The 18,631-nt window shown below is 55.5% G+C and overlaps 3 protein-coding genes across 8 annotated transcripts in view; 1 reads left to right on the forward strand and 2 right to left on the reverse strand.

The window, feature by feature from the left end:
• LOC121671052 (mucin-5AC-like) overlaps positions 1-944 on the reverse strand; it is a 6,705-nt gene extending 5,761 nt beyond the window's left edge. Inside the window, exon 1 of the mRNA XM_042042248.1 lies at positions 625-944. Within this exon, the coding sequence (XP_041898182.1) occupies positions 625-691 (67 nt within the window). The 5' untranslated portion in view covers positions 692-944. The remainder of the gene's footprint in view (positions 1-624) is intronic.
• Positions 945-978: 34 nt separating this feature from the next.
• On the forward strand, positions 979-4,740 carry LOC121671053 (deoxyribodipyrimidine photo-lyase-like). The gene is made up of 10 exons (XM_042042251.1): positions 979-1,038; positions 1,356-1,626; positions 1,804-1,949; positions 2,069-2,251; positions 2,415-2,573; positions 2,899-3,097; positions 3,187-3,339; positions 3,590-3,711; positions 3,820-3,979; positions 4,154-4,740. The coding sequence occupies exons 2-10, from the start codon at positions 1,395-1,397 to the stop codon at positions 4,303-4,305; spliced, it is 1,506 nt and encodes a 501-aa protein (XP_041898185.1). The 5' UTR covers positions 979-1,038; positions 1,356-1,394; the 3' UTR covers positions 4,306-4,740.
• Positions 4,741-5,154: 414 nt separating this feature from the next.
• The window catches only part of RUBCN (rubicon autophagy regulator), a 30,779-nt gene continuing 17,302 nt past the window's right edge, over positions 5,155-18,631 (reverse strand). For 5 of the 6 annotated variants that reach the window (XM_042042246.1, XM_042042243.1, XM_042042242.1 and 2 more), the window contains 14 exons: positions 17,147-17,242; positions 16,858-16,973; positions 16,169-16,370; positions 15,707-15,808; positions 14,869-14,943; positions 12,130-12,190; positions 11,456-11,588; positions 10,953-11,098; positions 10,583-10,647; positions 9,777-10,015; positions 9,314-9,375; positions 8,979-9,132; positions 8,514-8,607; positions 5,155-7,738 (listed from right to left, as the gene is read on the reverse strand). In XM_042042246.1, the coding sequence (XP_041898180.1) occupies positions 7,575-7,738; positions 8,514-8,607; positions 8,979-9,132; positions 9,314-9,375; positions 9,777-10,015; positions 10,583-10,647; positions 10,953-11,098; positions 11,456-11,588; positions 12,130-12,190; positions 14,869-14,943; positions 15,707-15,808; positions 16,169-16,370; positions 16,858-16,973; positions 17,147-17,242 (1,709 nt within the window). In that variant the 3' untranslated portion in view covers positions 5,155-7,574. The remainder of the gene's footprint in view (positions 7,739-8,513; positions 8,608-8,978; positions 9,133-9,313; positions 9,376-9,776; positions 10,016-10,582; positions 10,648-10,952; positions 11,099-11,455; positions 11,589-12,129; positions 12,191-14,868; positions 14,944-15,706; positions 15,809-16,168; positions 16,371-16,857; positions 16,974-17,146; positions 17,243-18,631) is intronic. The other variant, XM_042042245.1, reaches the window with a different exon arrangement.

Here is an 18,631-nt window from a genome sequence, read left to right on the forward strand (position 1 = left end):
AATAATGGCAACGGGGGAAGCAGCCCCACAAAGGAACAAATCCCAGCTTGCAGCTCAGGGCGAGTCCATGAGAGACCTGCTGCGACCCACAAAAGCTTTGGGAGGGGGTTGAGGGATGCAGCAGGAGGGGACCTACAGCTGTAGTTCAAGGTTCTCAGGAGGTACAAGCTCCAGGTTTATTCCCAGTTCTCAACTCAACATTGCTCTTACTTTGCATCAAGTGCAAATGTTGGGATGGCATTTGAAGTTTTGCAGGCCTAGTACATCCCAGTGAGGTTGCCATCTGGGCAGGGCCATTTGGTGCTACTGGGCAGGTTGTAGCAAAGGCAATGAGCCCAGCAGGGACCAAGGCTCAGCAAGGGGGTCAGCTGGGCCTAAGGTCTTCTCTTCCCAAATGGAGACCCCCATCAGAGGCAAAAGAAATAGAGCTTGTTGCTTGTGTTCTATAAACCACTGCCCTGTTTGCTCACTAGGACAGGGCTGAGATGTTGGAGAACAAACAGCACCCAAAGTGTTTCACCTCTGTGAGTAAAGCCACCCGAGGGCCACCCACCACCCTGGAGAACAATGCTGCTCACTCACCCCCCACCCCTTGGACAGCTCCACATACCGCTCAGCCCTTACCCAGCGGGAGATCCAGCACAGCAAGGCTCAGCAGCAGCAGGGGCAGCCCTCCCGTGCCCCCAGTCATGTCCACAGCCAGCACCCCAACGCCTTGCAAGGTGGGGGACCTGAGGACACAGAGCGTGGGGAAGGTGGCAGCGGGGAACTACGCTGCCGAGTGATGGCTGAAGGTAGTTGGAGCTGCTTCCTTGTTCCCGGGGACAGGGAGGGGAGGCACCAGCGGGCACTGACCCCCCTCCCGGGGCAGGTGCAGCGCCTTGGGCGCGCCGGGGACATCGGTGCAGCACCGGCGCCCGTGTGCGGGGGGCGGTCCCGGGCGCGGAGCCGCCCCTCGGGACACGGCCACACCCCCTGGACACGCCCTTCGCACACGCCCACGGCTTGTGTAACACTCGAGGGCCGCGTGGCTGCCGGGTAGGGACTGGCATCGGCATCGGCGTCTGGATCGGGGTCGGGATCGGGCCGGGGTCGGGGTCGGGGTCGGGGTCGGGATCGGGATCGGGATCGGGATCGGGATCGGGGTCGGGGTCGGGGTCGGGATCGGGGTCGGGATCGGGATCGGGGTCGGGACCAGGAGCGGATCGGGCCGGGGACCGGAACACCATTATCCGCCGCTTCCCGAGGACCAGGATGGGCAGGGGACCAGCATCCCCCGGGCTCTGGGGGCGGTCCGGGGTCCGGGATTCGCAAGGAAGCGCGGGAGCTCAGTCCGGCCTGGTTTCCTCTCGCAGCGGCCGCACGCAACCACGCTGCTCCGGGCGGTGCTGAGGATGCGGAGGGGACAAGGGAAGCGAAAGGCCGAGGTCACGGAGGTGCCACCTGTGTCTCGGAGGAGGACGGAGGAAGAGGAGGCGATACAGGAGGCCCGTCGGAAGGCGGCCCCGTCCGTTCGAGAGTTCAAGTACAACAAAAAGCGGGTTCGCCTTGTCTCACAGGGCTCGGACCTAAAGGATGATGCTCGGTGCATCCTTTACTGGATGTGCCGGGATCAGCGAGTGCAAGGTGCGAACCAGCTGGTGGAAGGGGCTCCCATGCGTGGTAAAAGCGCTGGTTCCCTCCTTCGGTAACTTTGGAGCTGGCCCCACTCTCTACAGGGAGGTGTGGGGGGAAACTTCCTGTGAAACTCCATCCCATCAGTGAAGCACTCTCCTGACGCTGCCCTGTGTACTTTTCCCCCAGATAACTGGGCTTTCCTCTACGCCCAGCGCCTGGCCCTCAAACAGGAGCTGCCTCTGCATGTCTGCTTCTGCCTGGTGCCCAAATTCCTGGAGGCCACCATCCGCCACTACAGGTTCATGCTGAGGGGCCTGCAGGAGGTGGCGGAGGTACGGCCAGGGGATGTCCACGCTGGGTGGGACAGGGCTCCTGGGGAAGTGGGAGATGGTGGTGGGGTGGGGTCTCTAGAGCCATGAACTGTCCCACAGCCATTTCCTTGTCACTGCAGGAGTGTGCAGAGTTGAACATCTCCTTCCACTTGCTGCTGGGCTATGCCAAGGACGTGCTGCCCACGTTTGTGGTGGAGCATGGTGTGGGTGGGCTGGTGACAGACTTCAGTCCCCTCCGCCTGCCCCGGCAGTGGGTGGAGGACGTCAGGGAACGGTTGCCGGAGGATGTGCCATTTGCACAGGTGGGTGTCAGCACTCTGGGAATGGAGCACTCTGGCTGGTGAGATGTGGGACAAACTTGTCTCCTGTGTCTTGCGAACTGGAGTGACCTGAGCAGAGAGCATGTGTGTCATGTTATCAGGACTGTTTGCTTCTCATGCCCTTCTCCATGGCTTTGCTTCCCAGGTTGATGCCCACAACATCGTGCCCTGCTGGGTCGCCTCCCCCAAGCAGGAGTACAGCGCCAGGACCATCCGGGGCAAGATCCACGCTCAGCTACCTGAGTTCCTCACTGAATTTCCCCCTGTTGTTCGTCACCCACATTCCCCCTCCTGCCCAGCAGAGGTACCAGCACGAGACGCTCCAAACCCATCCACGGGCTGGTCCCAGAGTGTTTCACAGATATTTTTTGATCCTGGGAGGGGTTGGCAGGGAATAAGGACAGTGACCTGCCTGAGGTCACACACAGATGGTGTGGAGATGAGGATGCCCTGGGGAGAGGGAGGTTCGCACCTCATTCATCAGGTTCCCACATCTCTGCCATGCAGAGGGCTAGTTAAGAGGAGGAGGCTGGCATGGGCTGGGGACTTGCTGGTTGGAGACATAACACTCAGGGCAGCCCTCACTGAAGAGATTCTGCAGATGCACTCACTGTTTGGTCGCCGCCCAGCCCATCGCTTGGGAGGCCTGTTATTCCAGCTTGCAGGTGGACCACACCGTGAAGGAGGTGGAGTGGGCAACCCCTGGCACAGCTGCAGGACTGGCTGTGCTGAAGTCCTTCATTGCAGAGCGGCTGAAATTCTTCAGCACCCACAGGAATGATCCCAACAAGGCGGCTCTCAGCAACCTGTCCCCGTGGCTTCACTTTGGTGAGTGTCCCAGGCTTCCCACTCTGCAGCAGGCCTGAGCATTGTGGCTTGGACCAGCAGCCTGATTTGCTGCTTCTCCATGTCCCCAGGCCAAGTTTCCACCCAGCGAGCCATCCTGGAGGTGCAGAAGCACCGGCGCACGTACAAGGACTCAGTGGATGCATTTGTGGAGGAGGCTGTGGTGCGGCGGGAGCTGGCTGAAAACTTCTGCTACTACAATGAGAACTACGACACCGTGCAGGGTAACATCCTGGGTCACGTGGGTCATGCTGGGTACCCAGCTGGTCACTCCAACTTGGCAATCCCATTTCTCCTAGAAGGGCTGTGGGGGCACTAATGTCCCATCATTTGGTCCTTTCTGGAGGTAGGACAGCAGCTGGCAAGTGCCCTCTTCAAGACTGGTGCCTCTAGGGCACAGTGCCCTCAGTAGCCCCATTCTCAGGGCCCTACGGAACAGGTTGCTCAGTGTTGCTCTTCATCTCTTGCTCACAGGTGCCTATGACTGGGCGCAAACCACCCTGAAGCTCCATGCCAAAGACAAGAGGCCTTATCTCTACAGTCTGCAGGAGCTGGAGCAGGGGACCACACATGACCCACTCTGGAATGCTGCTCAGGTACTGCCCTCCATCTTCCCCACAAAATGCTGAGCTTTTTTCTGAGGGGTAGAGGGGTAGAGGTGACCTACCACGGACTGACCCTTATGGCTGTCCCTATCCCCACAGCTGCAAATGGTCCAGGAGGGCAAGATGCACGGCTTCCTGCGGATGTACTGGGCCAAGAAGATCCTGGAGTGGACGCGTTCCCCTGAGGAGGCCCTGCAGTTTGCCATCTACCTCAATGACCGCTACGAGCTGGACGGGAGGGACCCCAATGGATACGTAGGCAAGCTGCAGGATGGGGGCATGGGGTGGGAGGCCTTAGCTGTGATGGCCAAGGCTGCAGTGGGTGCTCTCTGCAGGCAACTCCAGCGCATCCTGGTTTGCACCCACATGCCACTTGCTCTCTGGGTGCCTCTGAGCAAGGGAAGAGCTGACGCTTTGTCCCTGTGCCCAGCAGGCTGCCTGTGGTCCATCTGTGGCATTCACGACCAGGGCTGGGCGGAGCGGGCCATCTTTGGGAAGATTCGCTACATGAACTACGCCGGCTGCAAGCGCAAGTTCGACGTGGACCAGTTTGAGCGTCGCTACGCCCCCACACACTCCCAGTGACCCTCTGTGCTGGGGCACGTTGTGCCTTTGCCAAGCTGCCAGCTTGCAGTGATCACCCAGGGCAGGGATCACCCCGGGATGCTGAAGGGCTCCCTGCAGCAGCAGCAAGCTCCAAGGTTTTGCAAGTCTTTGCCATCAGCTGGTGCTCGAGTTGCCACACTGGGGCAGCTGCTGGAGCCCTCCTGCTGCCACAGGTTTGCTGGCAGCTGTGAGAGCTCATCTTCAGCATGCCTGTGCCTGCCAGAAGCCTTTGTTACGACCACTGTCCTCAGGAGTAGCCCAGATCGCCATTGCTGCTGGTAACCACAGCTGAGATTTGGGCTGAGCAAGGTGTTTCTAGGGAAAGGCCCCCAGGAAGAGGCTCTTCGTGAAGCCAGTGCTGGGGCTGTCAGACCCATCTTTCAACAGTTGTTTTAAAGTTTACAGTTTCTATCACCTGCATTGATGGTGTTTATGGGGACATGCACAACACTGCTGTGAAGGGAGAGCTGGGCGGCGGGGAATGGGGATGCAAGCACTGACAGAGCAGCCAAGGCCAGGCCCATGGGCCCCTCTGACAGCAGCCAAAGCAGGCTCTGGAAGGGAACAGGCATTACAGAGAGCCCCTTGTTCAGTGGCTTGTACCTCCTGCCCTGAGTCCAGTGGGCAGTTTGCAGGCGGAGGCCACAAACCAGATTAATTAGTCACGGTGTAGTGACAGTAACCCCCTCCCAGTGACTGCATCACCAGCTGCACAAGCTGTCCCTTCCATTGTTCCTTGCCATCAGCAGCACTCCCTGCCTACCCCATCACCTCCAGGTGGGATACACACCATTACCCCACCGAAACAATGTCACAACACAACCAGACTCCTTATTAACTTAGTTTATTGAGGACGGCATTTTAATTGCTGTGCTGTGCAATAATAATCCCGTTGTGAGAGCTCCAGTTGAAGGCCAGGGCAGCCCCCAGCTCTCCCTCCCAAAGAGCTTCCCTGTCTTGGCCAGTTCCAGTGTTAGTTGTAGCGGTCAGTGCTGGGCAGCAGTGTCAGTGCTGGGCACAATCTTGCCCTGGAGACCTTTGCCAGGTTTGCAAGTCCTGCTGCTTCCACACACAGTCCATGGCGGAGGGTGGAAACCATAACAAGCCAGAATTCCTTCCCTCTTCTCTAAAAGTACTCAGTGCTTTGAGAAAGGGATCTGGGCAGCCTCTCAGCTGCTGTCCCATGACATTAAAGTGCTTCAAACAAAATAGGGTGGATGGAGGTGTGCTGCTGAGGCAACTCCAGGGAAGGGGTTCCCAGGTCCGAGCAGCAACAGGAGGGCTTGGCTTGGGCTTGGGGACAGGCAAGACCAAGGCAGACCAACATCTGGTAGCCCCAGGGCTTGCAGACAGAGTGAGCAGAAGAGCAGCTGCTCTGGGGGAAAACAAGCAGAAGCAAGACACAAGGCAGCAAAAACCCTGGGGGAGCAAGTGGGGAGCGGAACCCTGCTTCCAGGACTTTGTCAGGATGCTGCAGGCAGGGGAGAGATGCTGCTGTGCGGCAGCTTGGCCCCCAGCTGCAAGGCTTGCAGCCACCCTCCCTGAGCAAGCCCTGCAGCCACCTCTCCTGGCCCCTGCCTCTTCCCCTCTCCCCAGCCCTGCTGCCCCCACAGGGAGAGCCCATGAGGGGTCACATCCCAGCCTCAAATCAGGACATGTCCTGAAGAGCCACTGCCCTTTGAGGCCTCCTGCCAGTGCATTGCTCTCTGGTCCCTCAACACCCTCCTTGCACGTACACAGGCCACACCATCCTTCCCAACACCCCACATCCCACCTATGCTGAGGTGGTGCTGGGTATGCCATGGCTAAAACATCCCCCCACAATGCAGAGGCACCTCCTTGACTGGGCACAGAGCTCACCTTGTCCCACTGGGTCTGACCCTGACCCTGCAGAGCTGTCACTCGTGGCAGGTGGCTCTACATCAGCGAGGAACCAGACCTTGGCAGCACCCCAGTGCCAAACCGCTCTCCTCCTGGGTATCCCCACTGCAAGCAGGCTGCCTGACCATCTCACCACAGCACAGCTGAGAAGCTTCAAGGCTTTGCCTGGCTCAGGGACCCCTCCTCTCCCAAGGGAAGCAGGAGATCTGCTGGGAGAGGGGACCAGTTCCATCCAGGGGTGAAGAACCAGGAGCAGGACAGCCCTGGCGATTTATACTGGTGAGTCCCAAGCAGATCACATACCCCCTAAGGAGGCATTTCAAGCAGCACCTCCTTGAGAGGGAACACACAGTTAAAAATACAAACAACCACATTAAAAAAAATAAAACCAAATCCAGCAGATTAAAAAAAAAAAACAACCTAAAACAACAAACCAAGACAGAGGCTTGGGGATGCAGCTGGAGGCATGAGCCTTCACCTGCATCCCAACAGGTCTTGGGCAGAAAGGCAGCTCCACACAAGGCAGGTCCTGGTGCCACAAGAGTGAGGTCCCATGTCATCCTTAGAGGAGGACATGTCTCCCTGGTAGGACAGACTGGCAGCATGAGAAGGAAGTAGGGTCAGAAGCCTCACCGTATCCCATGGAGGCAGATTTCTGTGGAGCCATGGGGATCTGCCTGCCAAAAGTCCATCAGCACATCCACTTGTGCAGCTGCTCCAGCGGCAGTGTCCCTCTGCAGCACAGGGAAATCTGGCATTTTCATCATTGCCACCTCCTCTGCTCTGACTCTGGAGTGAGAGCAACTGCTCTCCAGCAGTGTCCCACAGCACATTTGAGAAAGGGAGCTGTTAAATGTACAACCAACCCCAAACCCCCACCCTCCCTCTATGCACACAACCCTCAGCAGCAGAATGGAGGATCAGAGGACTGAGACCTGATTCCCTCCTCCAAGGAGCAGATGTGACCAGAGCTTCCTAGTATACAGCTGATGAGCAGAAAGTGCTGACCCTGCAGGGGACCCTGCTCGGCTCAGAGCAAGGCACAGAGATGGACAGCACAGCCCTGTCTAGTCCAGCATGAACAACTGCTCGGAAAAGATCCCTGTTCTGCCTGCAGGACAGGCAGGAGCAGCTGCCTCCCCCCAAGCAAAGGCATCAGGGAGTGGGAGCACCTGGAGCAGATCCACATGATGGAATATGTTCCTTTCCCAGCCCAGCACTACTGCATGAGGGAAAAGAGATCCCTTCAAGACAGTGCTCCAAGCCTCCCAACAGTCCTCCTCATCCTCAGTCTGTGTGGTTCAGTCTCTGGTGATGAAGGCCACGCACATAAATAAACCCATGATCTGCTCCTTTGCTGCACATGCTCATGTGGCTGCCACTGCCTCCGGCTGCTCCAGCTCATCCTCGTAGTCTGAGATGTAGGACTCCATGCTCTGCTTGGCCATCAGCTCTCTCCGGGCTTGGAGACGCTCGCACCGGGGACAGCGGGCGGATTTGAAGCAGGATTTGTGGTAGCAGGCTTTGCACTCTGTGAGGGAGAGCATGGCTGAGCACTGGTGCAGGCTGACAGACTGCCTGACGCTCCACACCCCAGGTCCCTGCACTAGCTTACGAAGCTTTGGAAGCACAGGAGGGAGGTTTTCTGCTCCACACAAGGTCCCTCCCCAGACTTCCTTGATACTCCAAGGAAATAATGACTTTGCCCCAAGTTTTCTCTGGCACTGCACCTGCCAAAGCAAGGCTTGCATGTAGTCAGGAGCCATTTTAAGCCAGTTCAGAGGCTGGTCCCAAGATGCAGGACCAAGCTCTACTCAGCCATTAATACTGGGCATTATCGAGGATGTCTCCTGAAGGGGCCTAGGGATTTCTTAGCATGCAGGAAGGACACAGAGATAAAGCCTTCAGGCTCTCTCTGTTCTGCAAGGTCAGCTCCAGCCATCCAAGCAGGGGCAGGGGAGCTGTGTGCAGGCTGCAGCCTGTCCTGTAAGCACAGCAGCAGGGAAGCCAGGGCTCCCAGACACCCGCTCACTGCAATCACAGCCCGACTGCCCGCTGCTGGCAGGGCAGGCAGCACACAGCGTGGTCAGGAGGGGACCTACATGCTTCCCCACGCCAGCAAACACTGTTACAATGCTGATCTACTGCTGTGAGAGTATGTTGCAGACACAGGCCATGCACAAGTGCACTCTGGTCTGGCTGGCTAAGGCTCTCTACCTCTTGCTAGCACAAATGCCACTCAAACTGGAAGCAGACCTTGGTGGCCCCAGGGTCTGCCCCCTCCCTGCTGCTCCCCAGTATCTCACCTTCACATGTCTTGCACTTGTTGAGCTCAAAGGGGAAGATGATGTCATCCTCATTCTGGCAGAACTCACAGATGAAGCCTTTGGCTTGGCACAGCTGGAAGGAGAAAAGATGAGGAAAAGGCAGCTAAATGCTCACCTCCCTGGCAAGTTAAGGCAGAAGGTAGAGTAGAGCAGGACAGCAGGACGTGGTGCCCTGCTCTAACCATGTGGGACAGCCCTTCCCCAGCATGGAGCACAGGAAGGCTGAATCAACCTGTGTCAGGGGTGGGGGAGAGCCAAAATGGGGTAGCAAATATCCCTTTTGTGCTAGGTAGGAGCTCTATGAAGCAGGCAGGAAGAGTTAGCACTGAATCAGTTAATCTGGTGGCTGCCTGGCACACCAAAGCCTCCCCATCAGTTATCTTTGCAGCAAAGCCTGCTCCCAAGGCTGCAGAGCCATGCAAGAGGCAGGAGAGGAGGCCTTACCATGCACTTGTCAATGTGCAGGCTGCCTGCCTTCAGGAGCTCTGTCAGGTGAGGCATCAGGTCCCCTTTCTTGATGGCACTGAAGTCACTCAGTGAGTAGAGGTGCAAATCCTCTGTCAAATGGCCAGGCACTGTGTCAAAGGAGTCCAGGAGGCTGCAAGGACAGAGAAACCAGAGCTCAGAGCAAAGTGACTCCACTAAGACCCCTCTCTCCACTCCTTATGCTTTCTCTCCCCCTCCACTCCCCTCTCTCCCCACAATGCACAGGCTGCACAGATTCCCAATGCAAACTGCCAGGGGACAGAACCAGGACAGCAAAACAGCCTAGGACTCACTCTTTAGCTAGCCGGCACGTCTTGAACATGTTCTTCATGTGGAAAAGCTGGATTCTCAGCAGCTGCAGAGGAAGGGGGGACAAAGAATGAGTAAACAGAGCACAGTCCTCAGCCAAGCAGGTTTGCCCCATTCCCTGTGCTGCTGAAATAACTGCTGCTCCTCAGCTGCTGCTCTCCTGTTTCCAAGGTGTTTACATCACACAGGGCAAGGCAAGCACAACCATCATCCTGTGCTCCAGGAGATAAATTGAAGCCCAGCTGGATACCAGCCACAAATTCCTTTTGACATTCCTATGCCACTGAAGAAATAAGAAGACGTGGAATGGAAACACATACTGATGAGGTTTTAAGCCTCCAAAACTGAAGTATCTGCTTCTCCCCAGCTTCCCTGAAATACGGTTTACAGTTGGCAGCCACCCACCTCATCCAAACCCCACTCAGGAAGGCACAGAAAGGGTCTTACCCGCACTTGGTTGAGAGCCTTCACTTTCTGGTAGAGGGCAGGATTGATAGCCTGCACGTTGAAGAGTGGGTCACTCCAGATCTTGCTCAGCAGGTCTTTGGAGAAGTTGCTCACGTAGTACTTGCTGAAGTCCCACTTGCGCAGGATGCGGCTGGGGATGACGGTCTGGGCGTTCTCGTGGCAGCACTGGCAGAAATACTTGCCCAGGTACTCACAGTACCGCAGCCGCTTGATGTAATCTGGCCAAACCCAGGCAGACAGGCAGGTCAGCCCAGGCACGGGCTCTGCACAGCCACATGCTGCACTCCCCTCTGCACAGCCACATGCTGCACTCCCAATGCTGCTCAGCATTTCCAACAAGCAAGGAACTCTGCCTTGCTGCCATCTCCTCCAGCCCAGAGTGTTCAACACTCGGGTCTGCAAGCACTCTCTGGCTGCAAAAGCCTTCAGGACCAATAGTCCAGTCTCATGCAGCCACATCTACCTACATATTCAGGGAAGAGCTCTGCAGCTACAGAACCTGCTGGGAGCTTGAGGACCCAACAGAGGACTTTGCATTACAAGAGTCAAGATCTGAAATGCCCTCCAAAGGACAGGCTGGCTGCTCTTTGCCTCCACCAGCTCTGTGACCTTCTGGAAGAGGAGACTCCTCTGTGGATGGTGCACACCAATGTGCAGGCAGAGCTGGCAAAGGCAGTGCAGCACTGCCCCAGTGACCTTGTGCTGAGCTCTACCACCACCCACTCACTCAGCATCTTCCCACTTGTTTGCACTCTCCAGTTACAGGTCAGGCTCCCAGCACTCACCAGGATCAGTCCGGATGCCACAACCTGCACACCGGTAATTCTGCTTGGCCACAGCCACCTTCCTCCTGCCCAGAGATAGAAGACAACATGCATGACCCAGCCCTGATGGTACCTGGCAGCAGAAGATGGGTATTGGAAGGCCTGGAAGGTTTATGTGGACAACACATCCAAGGCAAAAAGCCCTTCTGTGTCCTGGCACTAATCCCAGGCACTGGCTCCATCTCACCATCTCACAGTGGTGACCACTGTGGATTTACCAGTCTGAGAGCGGGGAAACCCCAGCAACCAGAGGATAAGCAACCTCGGTGTTTATGGAAAAGGGATGGAAAGGGCAGATCCCCTGAGAGCCCCCAGCCACACGGGTCCTTACGCTGGGGCTGGGTGAACATTGAAGATGATCTGCGGTCGTGGCGGGGCCCACTCCAGGTTTCCGCGCACCCGAATCCTCAGCTTGTAGATGTCGGCGTGTTCTCCATCATCAGGAGAGATAGGCAGAGAGTCAGGGATGGGCAGGAGCTGGGAGAGGCAGGCAAGAGGGTCAGATCCCTATCTTGTACTGCAAAGGCAGTGCACCTGGCTGGACTGCCAGAAAACTGCAACTGCAGCCCTCTGGAAAACTGCCAGGCACCGAGTTGCTCCTCCAGCTGAATTGGGGGATGAAGAATGGCTGTCTCCAGGGATTTGGACACTGCTGTGGGAGGCTGCAGTGGCACAACCCTGATTGGATGCATCCATCTCCAAAGCCCAGACAAACCCGCTCCTCCAGCTCCACAAAGGGAGCACTGGGACAAGCAAAGCCCCCTCAGCAGTGGCCTGAAGCCAGGAGTTCAGGGAAGATCAAATGCAATCACTGACACGAACTCACAGCCTTACCTTCTGCGGGGCGTCATGCTCAGGGACCAGCCACTCCAATTCAGAGGCAGCTGGGAGCTGCATGCCCTCAAACTGCTTCAGCAGGCCCATGGCCACAGCCTCTGCCGAGTTTGAATTGAGGAAGGAGTGGGATCTAGACAGCAAAGGAATTGTTAGTACTGGATCTCACCACTGCACCCTCCTTGCAGCCCCATGCCAGTCCCAGCTCAAGCTGAAGATCCTCTCTCTTCAACTCTGGTACCATAATTCTGCACTGCTACACAGGCTTAAAATTAATACACGTGATTGATTTCTGTCTTTGCAGCTGCCCCCAAGCAAAGCTGGCTAATGGCACCACAACAACTGTTCAGAAAGGTGAGCAAAACTTGAATCACTTAGCAAAACCTGTGCCTGTTTGCAGGGGAAGCTGCAAAGTGACAGCCAGTGCCTGTGTAAGCCAGAAAAAACTGCTCTCCCAATGTGAACCTACCCAAGCAGCTGCCAACCATTGACACAGCTTTGTATTTTACCACACGAGCAGAGGGATCCCCACAGAGGGAGGGAGGGAAGGCAGGAGGGAGAGAGGGAGGGATATCTACTCCAGTGCAAAACAGCAACTGATGCACATGGAAGAGCAGAGCTGAGGAAAGAGAATGTGGTACCCAAGATGTGTCACCATGAGGTTGAAGACGTACATGGAGTCCGAGGAGAGAAAGGACTTCCTGCTGGAGTCTGGGTTCTTCTTGATGTCTGCATCTGAAATCACAAACAGACAAGGTGGAACAGATGGGACAGGGCAGGGGGATACACTCATTTCAAACCAAAGCTTCAAGGTAAAACTCATCAAGCTATTCAAAAGCATGTGAACTACAGCATCAACTTCTACCAGTGGCACTGAGCAGTAAGGAGGGGTGCAGTCTAATCAGTCAGCTGTTGGAATTACAAGGGAAAGGCATGGTGGGATGCTGTGAACAGCCAGCCCGAGGTTTGGGGGAGACAAGTGGCTGCTGGTACAGGTCACACATCAAGTCCTAGCAGTGACAGGGCCTGAAACAGAACACACACAGGAGGGCAGGACTGCAGGGCTAGCAAGAAGGTTTAGTAGCTCTCTACACACAGTATAGATGCTGGAAGGGATTAGCAATGGGATGCAGAGCCCTTCTCTCTACTTGACTGCAACCTCTAAGATCAGACACTGGCCAAGCCACAGCTTGTCAGCTGACTGCACAGCCAGGGCTGACAGCCTGTGCCCAGCACTGCCCAGACACATCAGCATCCCTGCAGAGAAAGGGCCAGCAGCCATGAGGCCAGCCCTCTGCAGAGGTCACAGACTCATCTCCTGAGGAGGGAAGGGTCCAAGATAAGGTGCAGGACATTGGAGTCGTGCTCCCTCCACCCCTCCATCAGCTCCCAAAGAGTCCTGGGCTGCCCTGCAGCTCCAGTAGCAGGCAATACCCACAGGTACCTTTTACACTCATCTTTTTTTCACTCCAGCAGGTTAAACCCTAACTGGGAATCCATCTCAACAGTAGAAGACCCCTGTGTCAGGACACTTGAAGTTGTACAATGCAGACAAAAATAGACAGAAACCCTGCTTCATGGCAGATAAGGCCCCCAGAAAAGGGAAGAGGGCATGCAAGGTGAAGGTACTACAGGTCAGGACAGAAGAGTGGCCAAAGCCAAAACCTTCATCCCAGCAGGTCTCCTGTTTTGTACCTCTGGGGAGCTCTAGGAATGGTCTGCAGTGACCACACTACCCCCACAAAAAAGCCTGTAGCTTCCCCTGCCCCAGTGCCTGGCATGGGGAGGCAGAGCTCAGGGTCCCTGCTCCTATTCCCCAAGCAGGCTAACACAAATCTGCAGAGAGCCCATATGATCCCAGCCAGGCATCAACTGCACACTGAGGCCAAGGGAATCACAGCTTGTGAGCCAAAGCAGTCACAGGCTGAGCAAGGAGTGTCCCCCTGCCCCAAGCTTTCCTACAGAGAGCAGGACTGCCCTAGCAACAAAGTGAGTAAGTCCTGCAAATTTACAGACTCACACTACTGGAATTCAGCTTGGATGCTTGACCTTCACTGTTTGACATCCATTGCTAAAACAGGCACCCGAAAGCATCCTAATGTTAAGGAATCCACGTATCTAGGTCATGCAAACTGAATTCTAGCTGCAGAAAACAAGGAATTCAGGCAAACAGCCTCACAACCTTGTAGGACACCAGTCAGACACACCTGCCATGCTCCGGTGCCTTCTGCTCTGCGCAGGAAGGTCCCGCATGGTCCTAGACTATGACAAACATGAGCAAACGGGAGGGCACACGCAGCACAGAGTGGGCCAGGTGCTATGGGAAGGCAGAGCCAGCACACTCAGGCACTGACATGGTCTCAGGGATGGCAGAGGGAGCCAGATCTGACCCTAGGCTTCCACAGGAGCTAGCACTGGGACACCGCTCATTTCCTAACATTAACAGCAAACACTCCCAAATCATCATTAGCTGCCCAAAACATCTCTGCCAATGCTATCACCAGGTGGGATAGCCCCCAGATGGCTTGTGAACAGCCCCCAAATCTAAGGACATCACCCCACACCCCAGTGCCAGCTTCAGCCAGGATCACAGCCTGGTCTGTGAACCCAACAGGGCTGACAGAAAAGATCTGAGCACCAGCAAATCCAGCAGGAGCAACATGCTGGTGCTGAACACCAGACAGGAGAGAGCAGCAGCAGCCCAGCAGGCTGTTCCCTTGCTAAAGAAAACAGAGAGCACATGAAGGTTATTTCAACACGGCCAGCAGACCAGAAGGATTAACTAGTACTACTGTAAACAATAAAAACACTAAGCTGCATGTGATCTCAGTGCTTAGGGCCTCCAGCATGAACAAACTGCCAATGCCCTGTCTGATCTCACTACTTCTCCCTCCAGAACTTCTTTCTAGAAGGATTCCACTACAAGTCAAGTCTGAGCAGAACAGGAAGGGCTGGCTGTGGTTCAGATCAAAGCTATGGCATGCCAGCTCTGCCAAGTCAAGTAGGATAATGCTCCCTAAGGCACTTGGGATGGAGACCTGGTCCCACATCATAGAGGACTCTGCTCTCATTTAACCCAGGCTCAGCCTCCAACACCTACAGAGCTTCACTGCCCTGTGAAGTCCTACCCCAGGCAAGACAGGTCTTGACCACAGCAGGCACTTTTGATACATCCAAAATACTGCATGGCAAAATGCCCTGGGGGGGTGGAGCCCACAGCAGAATTCCTCTGCCTCTGCTCTACTCCATCCTGCCACATCATCCTGCCACAGCTTTTCTTGCTGACATCTGGATGGTACTGGAACTAATTCTCAGTTCTGAAACCAGGCAGCTTTCAGAGAAGTGTGCCCGTGCACACACACACACACCTTGCACACACACGCGCGCGTGCCCGGGGGAGCACTGCAGGGTACCTGAGAACAAGGAAGCCATTGACACTGAGAGGCCGTTCTTGGACATTTGAATCAGGTTAGATCCATCGTTACCATCTGTATGACACGGTGATGACAAAACAGTCGACTTCAGTGCTTCAGCCAGGCCAGAGAGAAACGGCATAAAACAAGAGCAGCACTCACACGAGGAGAGCCCAGAACTGAATTCACACACTCCTCCATGGGCTACAAAACTGAGCCCAAAACCTCACCCTCATGGACTGAAAGGAGGGGTTGCTGTCAATAGTCAGGAGACAAGAAGACTGGACAACTCCATCTTCTTTTTAAAGTAAGAGAGATGGAGGTACTATTGTCATCCACCTCAGGATGAACAAGGCTTTGAAGGAAATGAACACCCAGGGACTCAGGCTGGTCTCCTGTGGGTGATAAGCTCAGCCACCCAAGCTGCCAGGAGCAGAGACTAGAGGTATTGCAGGTCGGGATGTGACCAGCACCCACCATTCAAGAGGTAAGTGGTCAGAGCTATGGCTCCTTCTGCCTGGGGAGAAGGAGAGCAGGAGGGCAGCTCTCCCACCTCTCTAGCTGTGACAGCAGCTGTGTGTACCAGGCAATGAAATGGAAACCACCTACCAGCCAGAGGCACAGAACATGACAGGGTTACAGAAGATTCTGAAGGAAAATCATGCCACCACATGAGGGAAACTGATTGTTCTGCTTATACTCAATTCAGCCAGTTGTTTGGGAAAAGCCATCCTGAAGGCCAGAGGTACAGGGTCTTCTTCAGCAGGACTGACCCCAACACAACCACACCAAGAAGTCTGTTTCTATGGAAGAAGCCGACACAGCCATTTCCTCCTACCTCGGATCTCGTACTCTTCCACATCCTCCACAGAGCCAGAGTCAGAGAGCCGCATGGAGCCGTGGGAGCTGAACTGGGACCCGCTGTCTGTCGCCACCAGACCTGGGAGAAATGCATCACAGCCAGGTCACCAGTGGAAGTGCTCCAAAGGGTCACTGACAGCTATGGGAGAAGGGGATAGCCAGGTACGGCCAGGGAAGGGAGGGATGGAGCTCAAAGATGGAACACACTATGGGTTCAAAATGAAATTACATTCCATAACTCAGTGCCAGCAGTGTTATCAATGGATGGTATCTGTCACATTATGGTCTTCAATAGCAGCAGTTTCACAAATCTTGGCAGCACCTTGGTAGCAATTTAACTGTTTGCAAGGAACGGGCAGGAAGGCAGGCAGCTATAGGACAGGCAATGGACAGAAAACCCACATCCCACTAGCTGATGAGCCCAAAACGCATCACCCACTGTCTGAGCCTATCTCCTGGCAGGTAGGGAACAAGTGCCTGGTGCGGATCTGCTGGCGCCGAATGCGAATCTTTTGTTTAAGCTCCTGGATCTCCTTGTCACTGTCCTCCTCCTCCTCCTCCAGCTGCCGGCTCATCATGTTGCATTTCATCAGCTCAATGGCAGCGATCAGGGACTCTGAGATGCTGAAGTGGGCATTCTCCTGCAAGGCAAGAGCAAAAGCATTCAAGGCTATACCTTGGATGAACTAAGAAGACTTGGTAAAATTTTGTTCCCCACCTATGACAGGAAAGAGCTTATTACTCATGGATGGTGGTGAAAGCCATTAACCTCTGTCAGCCCTGTAAAATATGACTCCTCTATGAGGACCTAGAAAACAAAGCCTTCTTGGGCATCAGAATACTCACAAAACACAACAGGCATCCTACAAAGAAGATGTGCAACACATCTACTCTGGGGGGTCAGCACATGGCCCCGAGAGGCCCTAACATGTTGCAAAGCTGCCATGTATATGACGGATGGGCAGATCCCAGCTACCAGACACCACCGAGGAGCTCAACCTTGGAGTTCGGTGCACAGCTCTACAGCAGGCAATACCATGGCATTATCTTCCCCACGGCAGGAAGTGTCTCTGAACCTGCACCAAGATACATTCTCCAATGCACACAGGCTGCTGCTGCTTCCCTCACCTTCTCCAGGTCTGCACAGCTGCCAAAGTCCTGCTCAGAGAGGTAGCTGATGAGGGACTGCCCTTCTGAAGGTCTCCTGAACATCCCTTCCCCCGAACTCAGGTACTGTCCAGAGTCTAGAAAAGGAAGAGACACAGGTATGAGGGAAGGACCTGCTATCTCCATGCCACCAAGCCCTGCCAGCACCCAGCCAGCATCCCACAAGCAGGTGCCAGCAGCTGAGGTCACTGCAGACCATGGAGGAACCTGACCAGGATTGAGTGTCCCTGCTGAGGCTGGCTGTACTCACCATACTCCATGTAGAGGGAGCTGGGTGTGCTCAGTTCACTGCTCTGCGTGGAAGCAGAGACCGGCCCTCTCCCTCCACTTGGATCACCATGGGACTCTGGAAGGGAAGATGACACCAGGCACACCTCAGTAGCTCAGAGGCACCCAGCCACTGCACAGGGTGAAATGAAAGGGGCTCAGCATCACACACACAGGCATGAATGGATGGAAATAAAGAGAGACATCTTCCTGCTCCATGCCACAGCTGAGGGCAAGCCCAGGATGAGACAAAACTAGAAAGGCATTTCAGGCAGAAGGGGAATGACGGAGAGAAGATCATGAGAGCCATGGAACAGTTGAGTCCTGAGCCTTCCTCTGTTTACCCCAGAGCAGAGCTGGGGAACACACCAGGCTCCAGCAAGTACCTCTTGCCAGCCCTTTCTTCCTGATGGAGCATCTCCAAGGGCAGTTATCCCCCAGAACAGAGAACAGGAGACACAGGGAAATGTGAGCAGCCAAAGGATCTGTGGGGGTCCCTGCCCTGCAAAGCAGCCTGGACACCAGAGCAAGGAGGCATCTGAAGGACATGCTCCTGCTCCACTATAAGCCAGGGCTCTCCACACACAGCACTGGAGCCTGGGTGCAGTGCCCAAGGTGACCTACACGGGCTGTGGGCTAGGCTCTGCCCCATGCACACACTGTGGTGCAGCTCCCTGCCAGACTGAGCCAGTGGAGACTGCCAGGAGCTGGCCTGACTGGGGACCAAGAACATGTGGTGCTCTGCAGAGAGCCATGGCCCCAGGGAACACCTGGATGGAGTGGCTGGGTGACAAAGGACTGCTGAAGGAGACTGAAAACACCCTGGCTGGAGTGGGACAGGAGCACACAGCTCTGGATACAGGGCAGGTGCCAGCTGACATCCTGAGCGTAACAGAAGGGCAACACTGTCCTCTCAACTTCCTGCTCACTTTTGTTCCCAGCTTTGTGCTGTAACTCTGATGTGGCTGGAGGCTCCTGAGCCCACCAATACCAGCCTCTCCCTGTGAAGGCCATGAAGCAGCAGTCACCAGGACGGAGCCTGGGATCAACCCACCCCACAGGCTGGGAGACAAAGGAGACTTGTCAGGGTAGGAGCCTCTCACAGCTACTTACTGCAGCCTGACAGGGTGTCCTGCAGCCACCTCAACACAGAAACCACCTCATGAGGTGGATGCCACATACAACAGAGCCTACTGCTGAAGGGTAAGGCAAGGCAATGCTCAGCATCATCTGCTGGAGCAGGACACAGGGCTGGACACATCTCTCTGAACACCCATCACCCCCAAGGAGGAGCCTTCCCAGACACAGAGCACCCAGATGTGAGGTCGACAAACCCAGTGCCACTATTCAGTGGATGCAAAACAAAACAGCCCACTTTTTTGAGCTGCTGACTTTTTCTGCATGTGGGGCATGGCAGCACCCCAGCATTTCTGCTCGGGGGAAAAGCCATCCTGAAGGCCAGAGGTAC

The sequence above is a fragment of the Corvus kubaryi genome, unplaced genomic scaffold (assembly GCF_017639235.1).
Source record: "Corvus kubaryi isolate FWS band 111438036 unplaced genomic scaffold, C.kubaryi_AGA036_p1.0 37397, whole genome shotgun sequence".
NCBI lineage: Eukaryota > Metazoa > Chordata > Aves > Passeriformes > Corvidae > Corvus > Corvus kubaryi.